At 37.5% G+C, this 26444-nt stretch overlaps 1 protein-coding gene across 1 annotated transcript in view; it reads right to left on the minus strand.

Annotated features, from left to right (window-relative positions):
* Positions 1-3807: 3807 nt before the first annotated feature.
* TOP2A (DNA topoisomerase II alpha) overlaps positions 3808-26444 on the minus strand; it is a 28633-nt gene continuing 5996 nt past the window's right edge. The window contains exons 11-35 of the mRNA XM_015078581.3: positions 25668-25806; positions 24305-24462; positions 23886-24011; positions 23519-23629; positions 23275-23380; positions 23074-23183; positions 22766-22858; positions 21587-21701; positions 21363-21484; positions 19216-19364; positions 17190-17421; positions 16862-16996; positions 16533-16733; positions 16161-16356; positions 14776-14867; positions 14510-14674; positions 14295-14378; positions 12914-13096; positions 12486-12576; positions 7036-7188; positions 6675-6801; positions 6512-6555; positions 5984-6124; positions 5224-5423; positions 3808-4912 (exon numbers count right to left, since the gene is read on the minus strand). Of these exons, the coding sequence (XP_014934067.1) occupies positions 4784-4912; positions 5224-5423; positions 5984-6124; positions 6512-6555; positions 6675-6801; positions 7036-7188; positions 12486-12576; positions 12914-13096; positions 14295-14378; positions 14510-14674; positions 14776-14867; positions 16161-16356; positions 16533-16733; positions 16862-16996; positions 17190-17421; positions 19216-19364; positions 21363-21484; positions 21587-21701; positions 22766-22858; positions 23074-23183; positions 23275-23380; positions 23519-23629; positions 23886-24011; positions 24305-24462; positions 25668-25806 (3402 nt within the window). The 3' untranslated portion in view covers positions 3808-4783. The remainder of the gene's footprint in view (positions 4913-5223; positions 5424-5983; positions 6125-6511; positions 6556-6674; positions 6802-7035; positions 7189-12485; positions 12577-12913; positions 13097-14294; positions 14379-14509; positions 14675-14775; positions 14868-16160; positions 16357-16532; positions 16734-16861; positions 16997-17189; positions 17422-19215; positions 19365-21362; positions 21485-21586; positions 21702-22765; positions 22859-23073; positions 23184-23274; positions 23381-23518; positions 23630-23885; positions 24012-24304; positions 24463-25667; positions 25807-26444) is intronic.

The raw sequence follows: 26444 nt of genomic DNA on the forward strand, positions 1-26444 counted from the left end.
TTAAACAAGAGAAGCTGGTTTCCCTCTCACACAAAAGGAGGAGGGCGATGGGCTGTTCAGGGAGGAGGGGCAGCTCTGTGCCTCAAAGTCCTTGGGGGTGCAGGCTCCTTCCAAACTCCTCCCTGGGTGTGGTCCTCGTCCTCCACCATTCCTCCTCCGCCGCATTCCAGGCAGCAGATGGAGGAAGGGACGAAGGCGGGACAAATTTGTGTAAAAACGGCTGCCATGTGACCGACTGCTCACTTATCATTGGCCAGGATGACCTTCCGCAAGGAAGGCTGGGAAGTGTAGTCTTTTCTCCCCGGTAGGTGGCCTTACATCCAGGAAAGGGGAATTTAATCCTCATTGTCGCAAATCTGCACCACTTAATGGCTTTCTCCGCGGAGGTGGGGATTCAGAGAAACTAGTTCCCCCAGGTCTGCCCCCACCCGCTGAACAGTTCTATTTAGGTTCTCAGCGGATTGGATGGTGCCCATCCGCATTGGTAATGGTGATCTTTACCCAGTCTACTGATTCAAATGCTAATTTGTTCTGGAGACACCCTAAGAGACACACTCAGTAATATTTTACAGGCTATCTGGGCATCCTTAACCCAGTCAAGTTGACACCTACAATTAACCGCCACACAGTTTTTCAACACAGCTTGCGGACATCTTCCTCAGATTTGCAATGGTGCGGGCGGCCCATCGGTAAGAAACACCTGAGATCGATTCCTGGCGTGGTACAAGTTCAGCATCATTTTAGAACTGGAACCCATTTATTACTTTAAAAACCTGAAAAAAATTATAGTTATTTTCATTTCGAATAAAACCATGTAACACTGACTATTTTTGTAAACTATAGGAAGATGCAAAGAAGAAAATGAGATCACCCAGATCTCATTATCCAAAGAAAAGCAGATGACGGTTTGCTGCAACTTGCAGTTGGCCTTTCAGTGCACATAGCATTTGGTCTCAAACTTCAGTTTGCATCAGAATTAACGGAGCGCTTTTTAAAACAGGCGCTTTTAAATCACCCGGTTCTGGAGTGGGCCTGATAATTTGAATTTCTAGCAAGCTCTCAGGTCATGCTAATCCTGCTGGTCCAGGGAGCACACGCACACGGAGGAGCACTGATATGTACTCTACACCTTTGCTTTTCCAAGTAGGCTCTCCAAACAGCAGCACTGACATCACTTGGGGAAATTACTAGTTACACAACTTCAGGCCTCACTCCAGGCCTACTGAATCAGAATCTGCAGTTTAACAAGATCTCTAGTGGATTTGTAAGTGCAAGTTTGAGAAGCTCTGGTTTATATTTGAGCCTCATACTATCTAAAAGATAGCTTTTCCTATTTTGTTTACACGCAGCGAAATGCACCATTTTATAATATAACTTAATGAGTTTTGATGCATTATACAGGATAGTTTTTGTATCTTTTTTCCCCCTCTACCCAACACAATGACTTTCCTGTGCTATTAAATGTTTTGGGAAAATATGACTTTTAATGACTTGGTAATACATGATAAGGGTGTACCAGTTTAACCAATTCTTCCATTGCAGTACACCTATTCTGTTCCATTTTTCACCAGTGTAAATAATGCCACGATGAATGCTTTTGGACACAAACTTTTTGTTTTTCGGACTCCAGAATAATCTTCCAAAAGTGGAATTACTGAGGAAAGAGGTGCTGGATAGGTCAGAACAGATATCCCTCACTCTAGAAGTAAAAAAATGCATGCAAAAATTTTGTCTTTGGGTTTTAGGAAAAATGGCTAGGAATCACTTAAAAAATTCCCCTTCAGCAAAACAGTGGGATGCAATGTATTTAAAAAAAAACCAAAAAGGATAGGGCACCTGGGTGGCTCGGTAGAGTGGGATTTTTCTTTCTGTCTCTAAAAAAATATAATAAAAGAACAAAAAGCCTTAGTAAGCTTATTGTATTATATATCAACTAATGCAAGTTTTGAATCCCTTATTTTCCAAGTATTCTTTTGTAATTCTAATTGATGTAATATGTATTTATTAAGCAATGTTTCCTGTGTAGGAGAAATAATTACATTCTATAAAGGGTTTAAATGTGTACGACCAAGTTTATTAGCACTAGAATTTTTATCTTCTCGAATGTCTAGAATGAATAGTCAAGAGATGTATTTACTCAGTCTTTTAGTTAGCAAGTGCTTTGCTGGGAACAAACTTCCACTTTTAAAAGGTAAAGGTTTCTGACTTTTTCTTTCTAAAGAGGCTTTATATGCTTTCTTTGATTTATTTTATAAACAAATGCATACTTACCAGACAGGGACTTCACCTCTGATTTGTAATCTGCTTGCTTTCTTCACTCAGTAAGGTCTTGGGTGTCTTTTCATGTCAATCGATATTTTTCTTTCCCCCCCAAATATATCATTGTTAGGGAGTACCTGGTATTCCTCATTGTACCATAATTTGTTTAAACCAATTGTTTTATCTGAAGTCTCCTGTTCGTTGGACGTTTAGGTTACTTTTAATTTTATTACATAAACTTTAATAAGCATCTTTTTTAAAAAAATAGAATCTATAGATTTTTTTTTGTTTGTTTATTATTTATTTTTGAGAGAGAGAGACAGAGTGTGAGCAGGGGCGCGGCAAAGAGAGAGAGGAGACACAGAATCCGAAGCAACTCCAGGCTCCAAAGCTGTCAGCACAGAGCCTGATGCAGGGCTCAAACTCACGAACGCAAGATAATGACCTGAGCTGAAGTCAGCGGCTTAACCGACTGAGCCACTCAGGTGCCCCAATAAGCATCTTTTTTGAAAAACATCTTTGCATGTGGCTTTTCTTGAGGTAATTGTAGATTTATATGTAGTTTTGAGAAACAGAAATCCCTTGTGTACTTTGCCCCACTCTCCCCTAATGGTAGCATTTGTAACATTATGTAACTAGGATATTGAGATTTCCTGTATTTCTGTGTTTACATGGTTTTGCATGTTTCAATTCTTCTCTTGAACTAACTTTTTTAATGTTTATTTTTGAGAGTGCGCTTGAGCAGAAGGGCAGAGGGAGAGGGAGATGAGAATCCCAAGCAGATTCAATGCTGTCAGTGCAGAGCCTGATGTGGGGATTGAACCCACAACCGTGAGATCACAACCTGAGCTGAATTCAAGAGTTGGACACTTAACCAACTGTACCACCAGGTGCCCTTTGAACTAAATTTCTTAAAGTGAGAGTTTTTGAGACAGAGTTTGGCCTCTTTGCCCAGATTCTGATGAAAGGGATCGTTTTTCCAGATCTTTGTCAACACTACCCTTGGAGATATGTTTTGGATATCCCTCTGTAACTCAAGATTACTTTTCTTCTGGTACATTTCTAAATGGTTTTGCTTTTGACATTTAAATAAATATTGTCTGTTTGAACTTAACTTTGGTATAAGATGTGAGGAAGGAATTGGATTTATCTAACATTTCTCTTTTTTCTAAATGGTTAGCCAGTTGCCCTTATTGAGATCATCAAATAGTTGTCCCGATTATCAAAATAGTTGTAAAGGAATTAAAAAAAAGACATGCATATTTGAAACTACTTACTGATGTAGGGCCAAGGCCTTCTGAGTATGAAGGAGATGGAAGAACTTTGTACCCATGTATAAAATCCCAGGAAAAAACCTGATTGGCTTTGGTTAGGTCATGATGCCTATCTCTTAGACCTGTTACCACACGGCCAGGGGCTGTTAGGTCGGTACATCAGCACATGATCAGAATAGTTCTCAAATGGAAGTGAAGAGGGATATATTTTAGAGTAAAGTAAAGGGTATATTGCAAGCCCCCCCCCCACCAAAAGGGGCAATCAATCAACGGGTTGCAATGTTTAGAACATTTTATTAAAGTACAAAATTGTTGAAATTAAGTGAAATAGAAAAACATAGTAAATATTTACAAAAACATTGATAACACCACTCAAGTCACACAACATGTAAAAATGCAGAAAGGCCTTAAAAAGTTTGTAAGTTGAAAATTATAGAGATTTCCCAAAGTGGATATAACTGCTCCTGAGTATGGCACTCATAGAAGATCTTTGAATGCTGTCCTCCACTTTTCTGCAATCCAGTGCTCCCTAGATATTTGTTCTTTGGGAGATTTGGACTTGGAGACAGCCCAAGGGGACAAGTCAAGAGCTGAGATAGTCACATAACTTATGGTCTAATTTTCTTCATCCTATTGACTGTGTTGAGGTTATATAGACACAGCCAAGGTGTTTTCTTCAGCCTCTGCTAATATTCAAAAGGATATAAAGAATATGAGTAATTTTCTTATTGCTTGAGCAGAAATTCAGCACATAAAAGGCTGAGTGGGGAGTATTTGTATTAGAACTATAAAATTCTATCTGATGGAAAATTACCTAAATTTTAAGGTAAAACAGAATTAATCATGCTCTATCTCATATTTACGGAAAGTAGGAAATTGAAAGGAGGCAGAATAGACACTTTTATAACAATTTCAGCTTAATGAATGGTCAGTAAACTGTATTATGCTGAAGTGACCACACAACTATCTCTAGAGTCCAGAAGAATTTAAAATCAGATTCTAAAGACAAAAGAAAAGACAGTCAAAACATAGACAAAGCAGAGAAGAAAACAATGCCCATGAGGTGGTCACTATTTAGACAGTATTATAAAAAGGGAAGGGATACTTGGGCTTTACACACTTCACTTTGATGATTCGGCATTAAAACTACCTTCCCCAAATGAAATTCAGAAGGGAGGAAATTAAGGGATTCAGGTAACTCTAAAATCAGTCTTGGGCTCAATAAGACCATTACTTAAAATAATCACATTTTAGAACAGATCATCTTCATCTGATTCTTCGAGGTACTTTATAGGTTTCTTTGCCCGTCCAGATTTGGCCCGAGGAGCCACAGCTGAGTCTAAGTCCAGATGGAAATCCTCACTCTCCCCCTTGGATTTCTACAAGAGGAAGTCCATGTAATTTGCACAATGTTAGTCTGACAGCAACATTTCACTGGAAAAACTGTATCAACAGACTATAATTCAAGAAGTTTCCCACCTTCTAATAAGTAGTAAGAAATAGATCTAAGGCTAGTCTCTCATTGACTAAGTGGCACATTTTTAAATGTAGCTGTGATACAGTAAGTAAAAGCTAAATGGATTAGGAGATTTAAATTTATTTTCTTAAAAATGTGTCAGATTAAGAGCAAATCTTAATTATGCATTTTAAAACAGCTATAGCAGACAGACAAACTAGGATAAATACTCACCTTGCTTGTGACTGTCTTAGAAATCATTTTCTCAAAATTAGAGTCAGAATCATCAGAAGTGGATGGCTTCCTTTTGCGGCGATTTTTGGTTTTGGGAGGATCAGGCTTTTGAGAGACATCAGAATTCAAGCCTGGCTCCTTTTTGGTTCCTTTTGGTGCAGCCCTTTTTTTGGCACCTGCAGTGGAGGTGGAAGACTGACCTGCAAGTCAACACAGGCATTCATCATGTCCACGCTAGATGGATTATTCTACTGTGGACTTTTTTTAGCAAGCTGTTGAATGCTTACATTTAACATAGGAAAAAATCTAATAGAGCTGAAAATACATTAGAGAATCAAAACTATTCTTAACTATTTTTAAGTAGGCTCCTATTTTACTAGGCGGGGCTTGAACTCATGACCCTGAGATCAAGACCTGAGCTGAGATCAAGAGTGGAACACTTAACCAACTGAGCCATCTAGGAGCCTCAGCATCTAATTTTTTTATAGGTGTATGTTTTACATTAAACCTTTGCAACTGTTTATAAACCTTATCCCTGTCATAGATAATGAGATAGATAACACCTGGCATTTTGAGATATATGCTGATTTTAGACCTTCTGACCACCAGTTTTGATTACAAAGATCTAAATGTTTGCTTTCACTTGGGAAAGGTTTAATTTCAATATTACTAGTAATTTTTGGGAATAAAAAATTGAATTCATTTGTGGTAGCCAGCTTCTTAATCATAACATTAACCCTTTTGAAAGACTGAGGCTCACTTTTTGCTGCTGTCTTCTTCACCGCTACCTTCTTTTTAGAAACAGGGTTTATGACTTCAGTTTCAGCTGAGAAATCAGCAGCCGGAGAATCTAGAGAAGGTGGTACACTGTCCTTGGCACCACCAGCATCAAGGTCCATTACTTCAAATGGAAAGGAAAATAGCACATATAAGCAACACACAAAAATCCATTTCCTTCTCTGAGTTTCCATTTAAATACCAAGTCTGTGACTTTTCTAGAATATTTAAAACATACTCTTATAACTTTGTTCTAATTTCTGGATTCTTCATCAGCAGATATTTTTTGTACCTCTAGCACCCAGCAAGCATGTGATGACTTTCAGTATATTAAGTACAGAACCTGTTTCTGTGCAAAACTAACCCTAATGAACAACATCAACGCAATGCTAACAAGAACCCACATTTATCTTCCAAGGCAGGACTCGGATAACGTAGTCCAGATTAGAACCCACTAGACCCAAGTGCCCCAGTGAAGCAGACATCTCACTACTTTTAATTAAATACATACCTGATGTGGCACTCTTCTGTGGCTTCAGTTCTTTGTTAGTAGGTCTAGAATAAAGAAGAAACCATCAACATCCTGACAACCAATTCTACATGTGTCAAAGAATGTATCATTGACTATTGACAACAATCACGATGATAAGATTCATGTTAGAGAAGATACTTACACTGGTGGGGAAGTTTTGGTCTTAACTGGGCTAACATCTGATGGGACAAAATCCTCATCTTGAGTTTTTTCATCAAAATCTGAGAAATCATCATCTGAATCCAAATCCACTGTAAATTTGGTTTTTGCTATAAAAAACATACATCAAAGAATAAAAGAGGGGAACAGAAATATGTAATTCACAGATTGCTATAACAATTCACGAAAATTTAAGCTTTAGTTTAATATCCTAAAAGATGCTGTAGTTTTTTAAAAACTTAGTAATTACCGCTCTAGTATATAATAATTTCTGGGATTTGTGCCCTGAAATACACTGGCCCAGATCTTGCAACATATCTAGCATGTTGTTCGCTTGTGCTTACTTGCTGCTCTCCGTGGCTCTATCTCTCGTGGGGGAACATCAAAGTCACTTTCATTACTGCTCATATCTGATTCTGAATCAGACCAGGGGTTTCTCTTCTTTCCTTTTTTGACTGGTTTAAATGGCAACGTAGTTTGCTTCTTTGTCTTGGTACCTAGAAGGGAGATAGGAATTAACCACTTTCATATATTCTTAGCCACACTTTTCTCCATCTACCACCCATCCATCTTTCAAGTATTTATTGAGCTCTGTGCTAGTATTGAGAATACAACGGTGAATGGAAACGGATATAGTCCCTCTTCCTATTGAGCTTATATAGCTTGGTCATCTAATCCCATAAATAAATATAATGTGTCTATGTAGGGTATGAGGCATGTGTGTATGTATTTAAATAAGAAGACTGTTCCAAGAAATGCTTGAGCTGAGACCTCAAGTTTAGAATGAACTAGTTGAAGGCAAGTGGGTAATGAAATATTACAGCGCAGAAACTACCATGTACAAAGGACCTGTGGGGAAAACAGTACATGTAGGAAAATGAGAGAAATCCATTATGGCTAGAAAACAGAAGTTGCAGGGAGAGAGGCTGGTCTTAAGCCTTTAAATTTTTAAATTTTTATTTATTACTTATTTAAGTAAGCTGTACATCCAATGTGGGGCTTGAACCCATGACCTCAAGATCAAGAGCTGCATGCTCTACGGATTAAGCCATTCAGGAACCCCAAGGATTTTGTTTTAAACAGGGAACCAATATAACCAGATTTGAGTTTTAAAAAGTTCTCTCAGGTTGCAGGATAGTGATTGGAAAGGGGCAAGAATAGATGCAAGATCAACAGAAGGTTATTGTTGAAGTCAAGGCAAGGGAGACAATTCAAACAGAAAAGAATGGCTAGGATGAAACCTTGAGGGTGTTTAATGGCTGAGTAAGGAGGTTTAAAGTCACTAGTCCTGGCCCAAAGAGGAGAAGGGCAGCACCCTCACTGATCTTATACCATCCTTCATATTCTTGTCAGTATACCGATCTACGTCAGATTTCCTAGTTGAATCTAATCTTATCCAGCATCCTCCAACAACCTGGTTTTCTATCTCTCTGTCATCTAGTTTAAGTTTTTTTGTTCTGTTTTTTTTTTTTACTATTTCCCAATATAAGCGTGCCCCTCGGCCCCCGTTGAGGTCTTCTCATTATCCCATGCATATTATATGCCCATTTTTCTTTTCCTAATCTAGAATACCTAAATCTTATCCAGTCTTCAGGACTGTAACCCAAGTTTTACCTCTCTCACAAAGCCTCTACAATGTACATGCACCCACACTGATCTCGCCTTTCTCTCAGTTCCTACAATGGCTAGTATATATTGCTTTAACTTTCTTGATAAACCTCTTGAAGGTAAACACCATGCTCTCCCACTTCTTGTGCCCTCACATTATTTGAGAGTAATGGGAACATGAATGCTCAAAACATTCAACTGATTCGTTGGTTTTATGTGCTAACCGACTGCTAGCTAGGTTTAAAGTTAATATAATTTTGCACAATTTGGCATGCTTTTATTACTTCTTTAGTTTAATACTAAGATGTTTTCATCTGTTTTATTCATCTTTTCATTCCCCACAGAACTGAGCACACATTATCTATTAAAAGTAGATATTTGGGGCGCCTGGGTGGCTTAGTTGGTTGAGCATCTGAATCTTGATTTTGGCTCAGGTCATGCTCAGGTTGTGGGATTGAGCCCCATATCGGGCTCCACACTGAGCATGGAGCCTGCTTGAGATTCTCTCTCTCCCTCTGCCTCTCTCCCCCTCTCGCATATGCTATCTCAAAGTAAAAAAAAAGTAGATAGTCAAGGTTAGATTTACAGATCAATCAATGGAATTGAGTTGAGAATCCATAAATAAACCTTAATATTTATGACTAACTGATTTTTGACAAGGGTGAAGACAATTTAAAAGGGAAAAAAGGTTTTTCAATATGGTGCTGGGACAACTGGATATCCACATGCAAAAGAATGAAGTTGGACTCCTTCCTAACGCCACATACAAAAATTAATTCACAATTCATCAGAGACCTAAATGTAAGAGCTAAAACTAAAACTCTTAGAAGAAAACATAGGGGTGAATCTTCAAGACCTTGGACTTGGCAAAAGATTAGATATGATACCAAAAACACAAGCAACAAAAGGAAAAAAAGAAGATAACTTAGATTTCATCACAATTAAAAACTTGTGCTTCCTATCAGCAATAGGCAAAGTATGGAAAGAGCCCAAATGTCCATCGCTGGATGAATGGATAAAGAAGATGTGGTGTGTGTGTGTGTGGGACACACCTAGTCTTATTTGGCAATCAAAAAGAATGAAATCTTGCCATTTGCAACTATGAGGATGGAATGAGAAGGTATTATGCTAAGTGAAATTAGTCAGTTGAAAAAAGACAAATATCATATGAGGACTTTAAGATACAAAACAGATGAACATAAGGGAAGGGAAGCAAAACTAATATAAAAACAGGGAGGGGGACAAAACATAAGAGACTCTTAAATATGGAGAACAAACAGAGGGTTACTGGAGGGGTTGTGGGAGGGGGGATGGGCTAAATGGGTAAGAGGCATTAAGGAATCTACTCCTGAAATCATTGTTGTACTCTATGCCAACTAACTTGTATGTAAATTAAAAAAATAAATTAAATTAAAAAAACTAGAATAAACTGTTCTTAGAGGTTGAAAAGTTAAAAAAAAAAAACAAAACTTGTGCTTCAAAGGACATCATCAAGAAAATAAAAAAAATAATCTATAGGAGAAAATATTTGAGAATTATGTATCTGATAAAGGACTGGCATCTAGAATACATAAAGAAATCTTACAATAAACTCAACAACAATAAAAGACAACTCAATTAAAAAAATGGGCAGACTGCCTGGGTGGCTCAGTCAGTTAAGTGTTGAACTTTAGCTCAGGTCATGATATGGCAGTTCGTGAGTTTGAGCCCCACATCGGGCTCTGTGCTGACAGCACAGAGCCTTGAGCCTGCTTCAGATTCTGTGTCTCTCTCTCACTCTGCCCCCCACCTCACCCCCACACTCTGTCACACTCTCTCTCTCTCAAAAATAAATAAACATTAAAAAAAATTTTGGGGGGGTGGGTGCCTGGGTGGTTCAGTCAGTTAAGCAACTGACTTCGGGCTCAGGTCATGTTCTTGTAGTTCGTGAGTTCGAGCCCCGCGTTGGGCTCTGTGCTGACAGCTCAAAGCCTGGAGCCTGCTTCAGATTCTGTGTCTCCCTTTCTCTCTCTGCCCCTCCCCTGCTTGTGCTCTGTCTCTCTCAAAAATAAATAAACATTAAAAAAAAATTTTTTTTTTTAATAAAAATAAAGGGGCACTTAGGTGGTTCAGTTGGTTGGGTATCCGACTTCGGCCCAGGTCATGATCTTGCGGGGAGTTTGAGCCCCTAGGTGGGCTCTGTGCTGACAGCTCAGAGCCTGGAGCCTATTTCAGATTCTGGGTCTCCCTCTCTCTCTGCCCCTTCCCTGCTCATATTCTCTCTCTCTCTCAATAAACATTAAGAAAAAAGATTTTTAAAAAATGGGCCAAGGGTCTGAATAGGTATTTTTCCAAAGAAATATAAAAGGCCAACAAGCAACATGAAAAGATACTCAACTCAATCATTAGCTAATAGGGAAATGCAAACCAAAACCACAGTGAGATAACCACTTCATATCCACTAGCATGGCTAGAATGAAAAAGAGTGACAATGAATTAACAGTGTTGGTGAAGATGTGGAGAAACTGGAACCCTTCTACATTGCTGGAAGGAATGTAAAATGGTGCAGCTGCTCTGAAAAACAGTGCAGAGGGTTCTTTAAAATGTTAAACATAAAAAATCCTATCACCCCACACGATTCCACTCCTACATATCTATCCAAAAGAAATCAAAACATTAAGTCCACGGGGGCACCTGGGTGGCTCAGTCAGTTAAGCACCTGACTCCTGATCTCAGCTCAGTTCTTGATGTCAGAGTTGTGAGTACAAACCCCTGGGTTGGGCTCCACACCCAGCGTGGAGCCTACTTAAAAACAAACAAACCCATGAAGTCCACATAAATACTTATATATGAATGTTCATAGCAGTGTTCACAATACCCAAAAAGTGGAAACAAGTCAGATACCTATCAACCAATGAACAAATAAAATGTATATCCATACTATGAAATACTATTTGACAATAAAAAAGAATGAAGTATTGATACATGTTACTACATGGACCACCCTTGAAAGTATGCTAAGTGAAAAAAGCCAGGCACAATAGACCACATATTATATGATTCCATTCATATGAAATGTCCAGAGTAAGTAAATCTAGAGACAGAAAGTAGATTAATGATTGTATAGGGGGAGGGGAAATTGGGAGGAAACAGAGAGAGTGACCATTAATGGGTAAAGTGTTTCTTTTTGGGACAAAAAAGTGTTTTAAAACTGTTGAGTATACTGAAATGATTGAAGGTATACTTTAAATGGATGAATTTGATATGTGAATTTTTTTTCTTAATTTTTTTTAATCTTTATTTATTTTTGAGAGAGAGAGAGAGAGAGAGAGAGTGTGAGCGGGGGAGGAACAGAGAGAGAGGGAGACACAGAATCCGAAGCAGGCTCCAGGCTCCAAGCTGTCAGCACAGAGCCCGATGCGGGGCTCGAACCCACAAACTGTGAGATCATGACCTGAGCTGAAGTCGGTCACTTAACCGACTGAGCCACCAGGCGCCCCTGATATGTGAATATCTTAATGAAGAAGTTAAAAAAAGTAGATACTCAGTGAGGGCATAATCAAATGGCTAGTAAAATTCTTTTTAAAAAAATATATATTTTTGAGAGAGAGAGAGAGAGAGAGAGAGAGAGAGCACACAAGCTGGGAAGGGGCAGAGAGAGGGGTGGGGGGCGGGTGGAAGACACAGGGTCTGCGCTGTCAGCACAGGGCCCAATGCGGGGCTCGAACCCACAAACTGTGACATGACCTGAGCCTAAGCTGGACGCTTAACCAACTGAGCCACCCGGGTGTCCCTGTGTAGTAAAATTCTTAAATTTAATTTGCTGGGTGCTACTTATAACCCAGACGTGGTTATAGGTATTCAACTATAGGGGTAATACAAACATGACTAAGATGTGCTCACTGTTCTCAAGAAGCTTTATATAATATATATCAGGGCCTTTTAACTGGCTAGAAAGTGAAATCTAATAAACTGAGTGTGTTTTCTTTAGATTCCCAACTAAGGAATTCAAGTTGCCAAATTAACGAATTATTTCAAAATGATCTCTTCTAAAATAAATCAAATCCAAGGACAGTGTTAGGGGGTTCAAGTACACTTCAGACATAGTCCTCCATCATGTTAGTACTGAACATGTATGCGGAATATACTAGGTAACAGACAAAATTTAATCTCAACTCTATACATTTTACTTAAAATGTTTTAATACCTGGTTCTCTTTTCTGTTTCTTCTCCAACCTTTGTTTCAGACCTTCTAGTTCCATACCATCCTCTTGAGGGCTCCCTTCAGTGTTTTCACTCTAATAAAAGAGAGCAAGACAAAGATGGTCAAGTTCTGTCAACTTATTATTTGGAATAATGTAAGGTCAAATATACAAATATATATCTAGTCAAAGAGCGATTTTTTTTCTTTAAGTTTTGGTTAAGAGCTATAAAAAAAGGTATGGGCATGACTTTTTCAAGATACTTAAACACCAAAAAAAAAAAAAAAAATTAGGTTCACAGGAAAGACAAGTTTTGATTAAATATAGGATAACTTACAAATTATGGGCTTAGAAATTTTATAATATCATTTATTCAATTTTAAGTTGAAATATGTTTCAAGTATTTTAGTGTATAACTTTTCAAGAGTATTACCTTAATTTTCTTTTTAATTTTCTTTTCTGCCTCTGCTTTCATCTCTATGGTCACTCGGGGGATGACTCTTTTCCCACATGGAGAAGGCAAAACTTCAGCCATCTGTATTTTTTTCCCCTTTGCTTTCCCCCCTTTCCCAGGGAGTCCTATTTGTTCTTCTTGTTTTTCCTTTGTTTCAACAGCCTACAAAGGGGTAAAAGAAAGCAAGTTTATAAGCCAACAAAGACAATACAAAATCTAGGCTAGTTATAGGAATAGAATAAAAGGCAACAAACTGATTTCAATCTGTACATCTTAATATAAAAATTTTTTAAAAATTTATGTATGTATGCAATCTCTAAATCCAGTGTGGGGCTTGAACTCAGGACCTCAAGATCAAGAGTCACATGTTCTTCTGACTGAGCCAGCCAGGCACCCCACATCTTAAGGTAAATTTGTGGTAAACTGTACAACTAAGTATATCACCAATAATAGTGAATATATAACTAAGGCCCACTTTGACAAGTGTGGAGACAGAAGATTGGGTTCTACTCTTGATTCCACCATTTAAACTGCTGAAGATAAAAAGGGGAAACTGGGTTAGGGATAAAATACATAGGTACATATATACATATTTACAAACTTAAATAAGAAGTGAGAAAGGGTGGAACTCTACTTGTACATCCATACCTAAGTGTAATAATATAAAACTGCACGGTAAGCATTATAACTTAGTTTATGAAATGCTTTTCTTATCTTAAAATAATATTGGAAAACAAAGCAAATTAGTGAGATTTAGGTAACAAAGTATCTTCTGAAACTGATTAGCTAGTCCTGAAGGTAAATATCTTTGTCCTTTTAGGTTGACTTGGGGGGCTGGGTTGGTCTTCTTACACATTTAAATTCTTTATCTTCTCAGTCTCAATAAGTCAGAAGTCAGCTCTTGCCCTTTGCTCTCTTTGTCCAAAACCTTCTAGGTAGTATGCTTCCCAGTATCATTTACTTTATCCTAACAATCCGTTCTTTTATGTGTTATCTCGGAATGTTTCCTTTTGCCTCTTATATCCTTTCTATTTGCCAATTGTGAAATTTCTTGACAAAGAGGTATACTGCTGGAGTGTACTATTTCATTAATAATAACTCTTGGGGCACCTGGGTGGCTCAATCTGTTAAGCGTCTGACTCTTGATTCGGCTCAGGTCAAGATCTCGCAGTTTGTGAGTTTGAGCCCCACATCGGGCTCTGTGCTGACAGTGCAAAGCCTGTTTGGGATTCTCTCTCTCCCTGCCTCTCTCTGCCCCTCTCCCATGCTCGCTCTTGCTCTCTCAAAAATAAATAAATAACCTTAAAAATAATTAAAAAAAAAAATAAAAACTCTAATGCAGACATTATAAACGACACACCTCCAGCTCTTCAATAAAAGCAGCTAGGTCTTCTTTCCACAAATCCGATGGACTCTTTCTCTTTAATGTTTCTAGCTCTTGTTCCTTCATAAGATAGTCAGAAATTTAAGAGTTAATTTATGGGCATAAATAAATAGCACATAATTTTCATGAAGCAGTTTTTACTTTCACTACTAAAACAACTAAGCGGCATGTACCCTCTACCAATAACTCACTTTTTCATTTCTCAGCTTGCACAGTTCATCCTTCTTTTCCTTGGTGAGATACCAAAGAGGCATATCAAGAAGGTAGTTGAAGGTTGGTCCAGAATCTTTTACAGAGTCACCCTTTTCAGCTTCATTTTCATTGTCACTCTCTTCATTTTCTTCTTCATCTGGTACCTAAAGGAGGAATTAAAATGTAGCTTTAACAGGACATGTGGAACAGAGACAGATTATACACAGTCTTTAATAACATAGAAAAATGCTAACCAAGAGATTACCTTTTGCTGGGCTTCTTTCCAAGCCTTCACAGGATCAGAATCATAACCCCTCTGAATCAGAACTTTAATTAATTCCTTCTTTGGCTTATTTTCTATTAAAATAAAAGTAAACATAGATAATGGGTTTGAGCATGAGTTGTACCATATTAATTCAAAAGATTAAAACTAAAAATTAAATGGTCTTTGTCTTACATAAATTTGTATATCCTGGTATAGAGAGAAGTCTTCTCCCCAAACCACTGTGGATGTAAATTACCACAAGGCAGGCAGTCAAATCATGTATGAGACTGCTGACCTAATCATAACTCTTAAAAGAATAGAAGACAATCATACCTTTATTTCTGATAAGTCTCTACCTCAATTATACTCCCTTATTAACGTTTCAACATTTCATTGGGCAAGTTTTTAGTGCCACCAACCCAACCATTGGGTTCTCCATGCTGCATCCATTTCCTTTTTCTCTTCCAAGGACTACTGCAGCCAATTTATTACACTTTGAGGGATATTGAATTACTAGCTACTGATATTTCAGAATGAATTTCTGAGTGCCATCTTTTATTAATTAATTTGATACAGATTACATGTTTAGGCCCTCCACATTTTTATACTCAAGAAGACTGGATAGTCACATTATTTCATCTAAATACAACCTTTACTTTTAGTTTTCTTTGAGTCATGTCCAATATTACTCATTTTAGCCTTGCCTTAAGCAACAGTCTTATGAAATCAGGGAGCTGACAGTTAGTGTTATTAGTTTTAAAAACATTCATGAAATTGAACATTTAACTATGAAGTTAAACATTTTTGTGTACCACCAGAAAATTATTCTGTGATCACAAGGAACTCAAGTTGCCATGTTTTGGGACTTGCTCCTATAACCCATAAGTTAGTTACCTAGCTTTCCTACTTAGCCCTGGACAGGGTTGAGCTATTTCTTTTAATCTTCCTTATACTCCAGCTTTTATCAAAACTATTTACTTCCTGGTTACTTAAACCCTGACTTAGGTGCTTCTAGAAGGTCTTTAAAAAAAAAATTTCTGAGACATAACTCAGTCTTCAGTACACAATTTACTTGTAATATAAGCCATTTATAATCTTCCTTCCAGTCTCTTTTTTTCCCTATCAGACAGACCTAACTTCTCTTTACACAGGTACTTTTTCTAGCTCTCTGTTCTGTCTAAATGTGAACTAAATATTGATTTCTCAAGATAGTCTAAGAAAGCTATCTTTTTCAAACTATAAATGCCTAGGTATTTAAAATAAATGCTTGTATAAGTAACCAGCTGAACTAAATGGATTTTGCCCTCCCTCCCCACTATTATTCTCTCTAAAAATGTTTAAAGTTTGGCATAACTGTATAGACAGTTATTATTCCAAAAACATACCAATGATTATTTTGCCATCTATTTTCTCTAAGATAAAGCGAGCCTGATTGTTCAGTTTAGCAGATTCAGCACCAAGCATTCCTAGTAGCCATTCTTTTCTTAATCCATAATATTTAAGCCTGAGTTCAAAGAAGTCTCTTAGAATATCCAACACTGTGTCATATTTCTTTAAACATCCTACATGGTCAAAAAGCACCTAGAAAAGAAAAACAAGATTAGAGACAAGAACAGATAAATTGGCTAAACTTTAATGGTTTTAGAGAAATGAATTTATTCTTTGGAAATATAAAAGTATTCTAGGATATCCTTTTAAAACTGGTGGATCTTTAATACAAATCGAAACATATGGATCTCTCATAAAATAAGACATACCATAGAGTTGCATGTGAGACTAGTTTGGAGTTTGAAGACTTTGTGTAGTCCCACTCTCTCTGCCTCTGCCAATTTCTCTTCAGTCATCTTCACAACAAATTTCACAGTGGTGTCTGTATGGTATTCCCTATAATCGGTTATGAGAGGTGGTGTCTTCTCAGTGCCATTCAACATGGGTTCTAGAACCTGTTCTTTATATGTCTAAAGAAAGATAGAATAATCTTTTTGTTAAGTGTGTAAAACACAGGCTTATGAGTATTTAACAAGCTGTAGTACAAAGTGTTTCCTTGATCATAAAAATCAAAGAAAAAAACCCCACAGTTACGTACCTGGGTCCATGTTCTGATGGGAAGTTCTGAGATTTCAATGGTTGTGGAATTAAGAATAGCCACTTCACCACTAATCACATATTGATTTGGAGCCAGCTCTTCAATCGTACCCCTGAAGTTCTTGTAACTCGGAAGCTAAATTGGTATTTTAAAGAAGAACAGGTTTTCTAAATGTGACACTAAAAACAGAAATCCCCACAGCATTAAACAATAAATCTAATGAATATTAAAGTATGAAATAAATTTGATGTGTCCTCTTTAACCATATAGCCTGATGAATTGAAACCAGGTGAAAACGAAGGATCCTGATTACACACAGAATAGTTACCATTGGCAAAGGTTCTTCTCCATCCATCAGACGCCTGATATTATTTACAACTTCACGAATATCAAAGTTCGGGATTTTGCAGGACCACCCAGTACCGATTCCTTCAGCACCATTTATCAGCACCATGGGTATAATAGGAATGTACCATTCAGGTTCAACACGTTGATTGTCATCATATAAAAACTTTAATGTATGATCATCTTTTGGTGGAAATAACAACCGAGCCAAAGGGCTAAAGAAAACAATCAAAGAATGTTATTTTATAAAAATACTGGCTTTGATACTTAACTTGTGAAGGACAAGTATTGTCTCATATCTATGCATAAAACCTTCCATATTACGTTGGCTTTAATTGCTGACTAGTAATTGTTTAACAGTATTTATTGAGCACTTTGTATGTGCTAGGCACTGCAGACATAAAGTCTCTAAGGAGCTCACAGTCTACTACAGGGAGATAGACAATGCACATACATTTTGTCAGGTGGTGGGGTAAATGCTAAGAACAAAGAAAAAGTAGGTAAAAGTGATTGAGTGTGCTAAGGAACGGTCACACGTTCTGAAAGGATAATATTAGAGCAGAGAAGAAATTGAGAGAATGAGCCATCATGTGGTTATCTGGAGAAGGAGTAGTGTAAGCAGAGGGACCAGTAAGTTAAAGGCCCTGAAAGGTGTGCTTGGCACATTTATGTATAGGCAGAGGCCAGGTGTGTTCGGAACAGCAATAGTATGAGATGGAATCAAACCATATGGGGAGTGGGCACATAGATCATGTAGGTCCTTTAGATTTTGCTCTAAACGAAGCAGTTGGAAGGTTCTGAACCAGAGTGGCCTATTTAAAAAAAATCAACTGGCTACTATAAGGATGAAGAATGAAGGATAAAGAATGAAAGAAGGATGGTAGACTATATTAAAATACTTTAGGTAAACAGAATGCCTTAGTATTTTTCTAATGCAAAACCCATAGGATTTGCTGATGAATTGGATACCAATGTGAAAAAAGGTGACTACAAGGTTTTTAGTCTGAGAATTAGAACAATAGCATCCAATTTGCTGAGACAGGAAGGCTAAGAATTTTGTTTTGGACTTCGGTTTGAGATGCTTATAAGACATCCAAGAAGTAAATTTTGAGAGGGTAGGCAGCTCTACGAGATTCAGGTTGGGACTGTGAGTCTAGATGGATGGGATATCATCCATGGATAGGAAGTTGAGTGTAGCTAGTGGAAAGAGAGCTAATGAAGGAGCTTTGGGGGCAGGCCAGAAGTTAGAGCCTGGGAAGATGAGAAAGACCCAGCCAAGAAGACGAATGAGGAAAGCCAACAGTCTAGTGTCTTAGAGTCCAAATAAAGAAGAGTTTCAAGGAGGATGAAGTGATTAAGTATCCAATGCTGCTGAAAGGTTAAATAAGGTGACAGCTGAAAATCGACCATTCATAGTGTACTTTCCATAGACTTAGAAAGGAAGTAAGATTTCAGCTGTGGTATTTCAGAGGAATTAAACTCTTTACTCTAACCCCAAGTCCACAGCACGGTTTCTCAACCTGCGCATTGACATTATGGGTCAGATTATTTTTTGCTGTGGGGGACTGTCCTATGCATCATAGGGTGTATCTCTGGCCACTGCCTTCTAGATGGCACAGCTGTCCTAGTCATGACAATCAAAAATGTCTCCAGACACTACTATGTCTTCTGGGAGATGGGGTGGCAGTGCAAAAATCTATCCTGGTTGAGAACCACTGCTCAATAGGATGAAAGAGAAGAAAACATAAGAGACGGAAGTAAAAACATTTAGTTTGGCAAGGAAACAACTAAGAAATTCAAAGGCATGGCTGTCAAACTGAAATAGAATTTAGACTTTCTACTGATCATAAAGAGTAGCATAAACTTTAATGAGCTAGTTAAAAAAATTAATACTCTAAGCATTTACATCAAAAGCACATTTTCTGATTAACTGAATTTATATATTTTTGGCCAACTAATTATTTCAAAATTAGAAATGGCAATTCACTAGAAATTGAAAGCATACCCACCTGAGCATTGTGAAGATGTATCGAGGACTAGCAGAATCCTTACCACCATGCAGCCTGGTACCAAACTGACCAATGGGTTGCAAGAGGTTCAGATTATTGCTACCCACAAAATTCTGAGCCAAATTGATAATGGTCATCATTAGTGACATCTGGAGGTGGAAAAAGATTCATTAATCTGATCTGTAGGCTCTTAATAATAAAAATATCATTATAACTAAACCTCACTATAATTGTGTACGGTTTTATGAGGCATAGATGTTTATTGATTCTTCCCAGATAAATACATGGCAGACGTACCTAAACCTAAGACTTCCGGCTCCAAGTTGAGGGCTCTTGCCTTCTAATAGTTTTTATCAAGTCCTACTTAACCTTGAAGGCATAGCTCTTCTCTTCACCCTCAGCAGAATGAAATATTTCCACCTTTGTGTTACAACACTTTGCTCATTTCTATTCTAGCATGCATCACTTTATTCTATAGTTGCATGAATGCGTGTTGGCCCTCTGGTTAAATTGTGATTATACTTTGAAGAACATATTTGATTTTTTTTTTAATATATTTAAAAAAAAAAATTTTTTTTTTCTTCAACGTTTATTTATTTTTGGGACAGAGAGAGACAGAGCATGAACGGGGGAGGGGCAGAGAGAGAGGGAGACACAGAATCGGAAACAGGCTCCAGGCTCTGAGCTATCAACTCAGAGCCCGATGCGGGGCTCGAACTCACCGACCGCGAGATCGTGACCTGGCTAAAGTCGGACGCTTAACCGACTGCGCCACCCAGGCGCCCCTTTGATTTTTAAATATATACCTGGTGCATGGTAAGCATTCAACAAATGTTTGTTGTGTGAACATTTTGATTGAAAGTGACAAGCAAGACAATCATTACATTTTAAAGTACTAGAAAATGTGGCACGTGGATAGCTCAGTTGGTTAAGCATCTGACTTCAGCTCAGGTTATGGTCTTGTGGCTCGTTAGTTTGAGCCCCGCATCATGCTCTGTGCTGACAGCTCAGAGCCTGGAGGCTGCTTTGGATTCTATGCCTCCCTTTCTGTCTGCCCCTCCCCCACTCATGCTCTGCCTCTGTTTCTCTCTCAAGAATAAATAAAACATTGAATGCATGGGTGCCTGGGTTGAGTGTCCAACTTCAGGAGAGGTCATGATCTCATGGCTTCTGAGTTCCAGCCCTGCATTAGGCTCACTGCTGTCAGTGTAGAGAGGGCTTCGGATCCTCTTTCCATGGCTTTCCCCTACCACCCCGCCGCTCACCTGCTTGCTCTCTCAAAAACTAATAACATTAAAAATATGTATACATATGGTGAATGCAAAAATGGAATTTAATCACAAAATCTATAAAAAGGAATATGTTTGTGTAAAGTCAAACAATTCAGACATATAAAAAATTGAACAGTTGTCCTTTTCAATTGACAGGGATAACCAAAGTTAACAACTGGGAGGACACCCTTGTAGACATTTTGCTTAAGGTATTGTTTTGGCTTTTTCTCTGCACAGACAATGGGCTGGATATTCTCAGCGTTAGTACACACAGATTTACTTCAGTTATATCATTGACCCCAGGCATAGATGTGTCACAATCTAAAACAATTTGCCAATTGATAGCCATTTTTGATGTCTAAATTAAAAAAAAAAAAAAATTTTTTTTAATAACGTTTATTTATTTTTGAGACAGAGAGAGACAGAGCATGAACGGGGGAGGGTCAGAGAGAGGGAGACACAGAATCTGAAACAGGCTCCAGGCTCTGAGCTGTCAGCACAGAGCCCGACGTGGGGCTCGAACTCAGACCGTGAGATCATGACCTGAGCCAAAGTCGGACGCTTAACCGACCGAGCCACCCAGGCACCCCTCGATGTCTAAATTTTAGAATCAGTTATATTAAACATCACTAAATATCTTTGAATATTGATCCTTGCAGATTTATGAGTAACCTATCAGGATATTATTTTTGGAAATAGATTTGTTAGGTCCAAGGGTAAACACATTCATAATTTGACAGATTTCAGCAAATTGTCCTCTACTGTGGATGAACCAGTGTTCATATCACTAAGTACTCTCATTAAGTGTTTGGAAAATGATATTACAGGTATTACTGTTATAATGCTTTCTGGAAACATTATGGATTGTGTGTTTACCTCACCATGATGATAAGAGGACATCTCAGCCACTGACCCAGCTAACTGAGCAACCTTCACCTCTCGCTTGTCATTCCGTTTGAAACAGGTAAACAAAACCTTTCTTTGACCTGGTTTCAAACCTTCAAAATGAAAGAAGTGCAAATATTAGTATCCTCAGTTTAGCCATTTCTGGACATTGATTTCTGAGTATGATAGAAACACGCTAATGAATTGGAACTCACCATCCACCATAGATGGAATAGATCTCTCGTTATCAGAATTTGAGAACAGGATAAGTTCCTTGTTTATGAAGTCATTGTATGTCAGATATGTGGTAGTTTGCCCATACAAGTAATCCTGAGGGACCAAAGAGAGTATTAAATGATCTAGTTTAAAATAAAAAAGATTAAAAAAAAAAAAGATCACTGGTCTTAACAATATTTAACACCAAAAAAATCTTTCAGCATATTATTTTTTTTTCAATATATGAAATTTATTGCCAAATTGGTTTCCATACAACACCCAGTGCTCATCCCAAAAGGTGCTCTCCTCAATACCCATCACCCACCCTCCCCTCCCTCCCAACCCCCCATCAACCCTCAGTTTGTTCACAGTTTTTTTTTTTTTAATTTTAAAAGTTTTTTTTCAACGTTTTTTATTTATTTTTGGGACAGACAGAGACAGAGCATGAACGGGGGAGGGGCAGAGAGAGAGGGAGGCACAGAATCGGAAACAGGCTCCAGGCTCCGAGTCATCAGCCCAGAGTCCGATGCGGGGCTCGAACTCACGGACCGCGAGATCGTGACCTGGCTGAAGTCGGACGCTTAACCGACTGCGCCACCCAGGCGCCCCTGTTCACAGTTTTTAAGAGTCTCTTATGCTTTGGCTCTCTCCCACTCTAACCTTTTTTTTTTTTTTCTTCCCCTCCCCCATGGGTTTCTGTTAAGTTTCTCAGGATCCACATTAAGAGTGAAAACATATGGTATCTGTCTTTCTCTGTATGGCTTATTTCACTTAGCATAACACTCTCCAGTTCCATCCACGTTGCTACAAAGGGCCATATTTCATTCTTTCTCATTGCCACGTAGTACTCCATTGTGTATATAAACCACAATTTCTTTATCCATTCATCAGTTGATGGACATTTAGGCTCTTTCCATAATTTGGCTATTGTCAGCATAGTATTTCTATGATAATTCTTAAGTCTCTCAAAGATACAGAATTATGCAGACATATTTTACAGGTTTTAAAGATAAAGCCAATGTAATTGCTACACAATTAGGAAAAAGTGCATTGCTTTTGCAATTTCTTTCAGGCCCCAAACATTTATGTAGTAGTCTAAACAATCACATTTATATAGTTATCCATTATTAAATTTTAACTAGTCATCATTTTGTAGGATATGTAAGATTTTTTTTTACCTCAGGAAGGCCAAGTAACTTCCGTTGCCTTCTGTCCTCCATGAAATGAGTTAACCATTCCTTTCGATCATCTATCTGTTTCTTGCTAAAGGCCTACAAATTAGAAAAAACTGATATGAATAGGTTCTAAAATATCTCTTGTATACAAACTAAGCAAACATATGGTCCCTTTCTCTAAGATATGCTTACCAAAAACATTCCATAGTCTATAAAATATTCTATTATATAAAAATTTATGTTTCAATTGACTAGCTAAAGTAGTGATTTACAAAACCAGAATGTATGTATGAAACAGAACTCAAACTGACCAGGCTGATGGCGGCATCATCTTCAGGACCGGAATATTTGAATTGAATACGATGTCTTTTCATATCTGCAAAGTATTCCTTAGCCTCTTTTGATGTGCTCGTGCCCAAACCTATACAGCCAAGAATACCAAGTTACTCCATATAATCTTGTACAACGGTATATAACAAAATAAGAAGTTCTATACGGGTTTTCTTACAAACCTTTGTAGTACTTGACTTTCCATTTTTTATGATTTGGTGTAGAACTCTTCCATTCTTCAAATTCAGGAAGGCTATAGAATGCCATTTCTTGCTTGTTTTTAGACACCTGTGGTAAAGAAGATATTGCTATGGTTTTGTATACTCCTAGGTCCCCTGTATACTGTCCACCACTGGGCTTATAAGCATATAAAGGGTTGACTAGAGCCTTAAAATATCCATTATAGTAATTTAGAAGTTAATATACCTTTACAATAGGAGTGATAAATTCTTCCAGAAAACGGTGTCGCAAAAGAGAGGGCCAGTTGTGATGGATAAAATTAATCAGCAAGCCTTTGATATGGGAACCATCTTGGTCCTAGAAATATTTGGAAAGCCAAAACACAAAAGAATTATTCTGAGACCAAAAACAAATGATCGACCTACTGGTAATTTCTCAAAAATTTTTCTATGGGGATTAAAAAAAAGAAAATCTGCTCACTTAGTATGTAATATATATATGTGATGATTATAGCTCCAAGTTAAGTAGTTTCCTTACATAGGAGGAAAGCCATAACCGTAAGGCATGTTTAATTTAGTATTAACAATCTAAAATATTTGAAAGCAATTCTGACCTGATCTGTCATAATCATTATCTTCCCATAACGAAGAGTCTTCAATGAATCTTCATCTTCATAGTTTTTCTTGTACTGAAGACCCACAATCTTGATGATATTGTTAATTTCAGCATTTTCCATGATCTGAAATAGACATATACCAAAAAAAGGTAATGTTTTGTTTATAAATTTGAAAAGAACAAAGAAATAGGACACTATATATTGTCTGGGTTTTCTTGAGCTTCAGTATTTTCAGTTATTAGCCTATACATTAGGTAAAGTCAGAAAGATCTGTTAAGATATGCTACAATGTACCCAATTTCTTAAGATAATAATAAACTATCTGAAATATATTTCAAAATGCCAGTGAAGGAATGAAATATGAGCATAAAATCCTGCATTATAAAACTGGATTTAGATTCTAAAGATGGTTCTACCTGTTTATGAGAAGCTTCTCGAACATTGAGTATTTTTCCTCTAAGTGGGAAAACCCCATATTTGTCTCTCCCAACCACACCAAGGCCCGAAACAGCCAAAGTTTTAGCTGAGTCTCCCTCAGTCAGGATAAGTGTACACTCATTGGAGTTTCGACCCCCTAAAATAAAAATACACAAATTAAATTCTTGGCACATTTAGTTGAACCTCAAATATACTAACTCAGATGTGCTATTAATAGTTTTATGATAAAACACTAATAAGTAGATCTATATTAGAACTAAAGTTCAGAGTAAAAAAAAAGTCCTAGTTTCTTAGACTAATTTCTTTTTCTTTTTAAAAAAGATTTTAAAGTAATCTCCACACCCAACATGGGGCCTGAACTCACAACCCTGAGACCAAGAGTCACACACTCCACTGAGTGAGTCAGTCAGGCATCCCTCTTAGACTCATTTCGCATGATATTTATACTATTATAGAACATTCATTTGATATATTATGTTAAAAAATGTTAGTGATGGGGTTCAGAACATAATACACCAAAATAGGGCACGTGGCATATTGAATATTTTAAGCTGAATTGAAACAGATCATGAAACCCTCATGTGAGAGGTGCCCTCCATATACCAGAGACGGAGGGAACATTCTTATCTCCCAGAGTGACACTGAAAAGAATCTGAACGAACAGGCCTCACGGAGCTTCCTCCCCATTTACTATACTTAGTTCATACTCTTTGCCCTTATCATATCTTTTCACTCTTCCTCAAACCTAACGTAAAAAAACCCCTCAGGTTTAACCATTTCTTTGGGTCTTCATTTTCCTACGAAGACCCAAAGCTCCTGTGTCCAGTACAATTTATATTAAATAAATTTGTATGCTTTTCATCTATTAACCTGTCTTTATCAGTTTAATTTTCAGACCCAGCCAGGGACTTAAGAGAGCTGAGGAAAACTTTTTCCTCCTCTACATTAGGTAATAGATCACTATATAGATATTCTTATTTTATACTCTTAATAGTCATCTCAACCTTACTGTAATAGCCAAAAATTAGAAATGATCTAAATGTTCAATAACAGGGAATTGGCTGATTTTTTTTTAAAGTGATGCCTTTTTATAAAGTTAGTTAGTTAACTTATTTATTTAATAAGTAAATCTCCACCCAGTGTGGGGCTCAAACTTAGGACCCTGAGATCAAAAGTCGCATGCTCTTCTGACTGAGCCAGTCAGGCGCCCCAAATTGGTTGATTTTTAACCAAGTAAAAATATTCCATTGAATATTACATGTCAGAGGGAATGCTGTTAATGAGTAAAACAAATAACTGAACCAAAAGTTTTGAAGTTTGGAAACATTATTAGTTGTGTACCTGCATCATTGGCATCATCGAGTTTGGGAATTCCCTTGATCCTGTTATGTTTTACAGCTGAACACTTCTTGTTTAACTGGACTTGGGCTTTAAACTTCACCCAGTTTAGTATGCTTTCTACAATACCACAACCAATTGCCTGAAAATGAGAAGATTCATGTTAGGGAAGAAGAGTTCTGTCAGAACTCTAGAATACAAGTGAGCGCCTATAAAAATAAAAATAAAAATAATTCAACATTTAAAAAGAGGCAAAAAAATAATTTCCAGACAGAGGATGACAGCTCTTCCTGTCTTAGGTTATCATAACTGAGGGAACTGGTTCCTTTGGGCTCATTCATTCCATAAATATATACTGACTACACACTTAACATTGTGCTAGGCACTGAGATCCATGTTGGAGATCTAGCGGTTAAAACAAATTGGTCATGGTCCTTGTCCTCATGGACTTTAAGATACAACAAGGAAGATGGAAATAAAATGAGAAATTATAAGAGTGATGAGTGTAATGGATAAGTGAAAAGTGTGCTATATCTAATAATGTATGTCCACTGTTGTAATGGAACCAACTTAGTTGGGGAGAAGAGTAGAAAGTAAAGGCTTTCCTAAGGAAATGATATTGAAGATCTAAAGTAGTTAGCTAAGTAAGAGCATTCCAGGCAGGATTACCATGTGAAAAAGCTGTAAGGAAGGAAGAGTACTAACGCTTTTGAGTAATTTGAAGCCAGTAGGATGAAGCTTAGGTAACATAGGAAAAAGTTGCACTGAGGTGAGGTTGGA

This window comes from Acinonyx jubatus, chromosome E1 (assembly GCF_027475565.1).
Source record: "Acinonyx jubatus isolate Ajub_Pintada_27869175 chromosome E1, VMU_Ajub_asm_v1.0, whole genome shotgun sequence".
NCBI lineage: Eukaryota > Metazoa > Chordata > Mammalia > Carnivora > Felidae > Acinonyx > Acinonyx jubatus.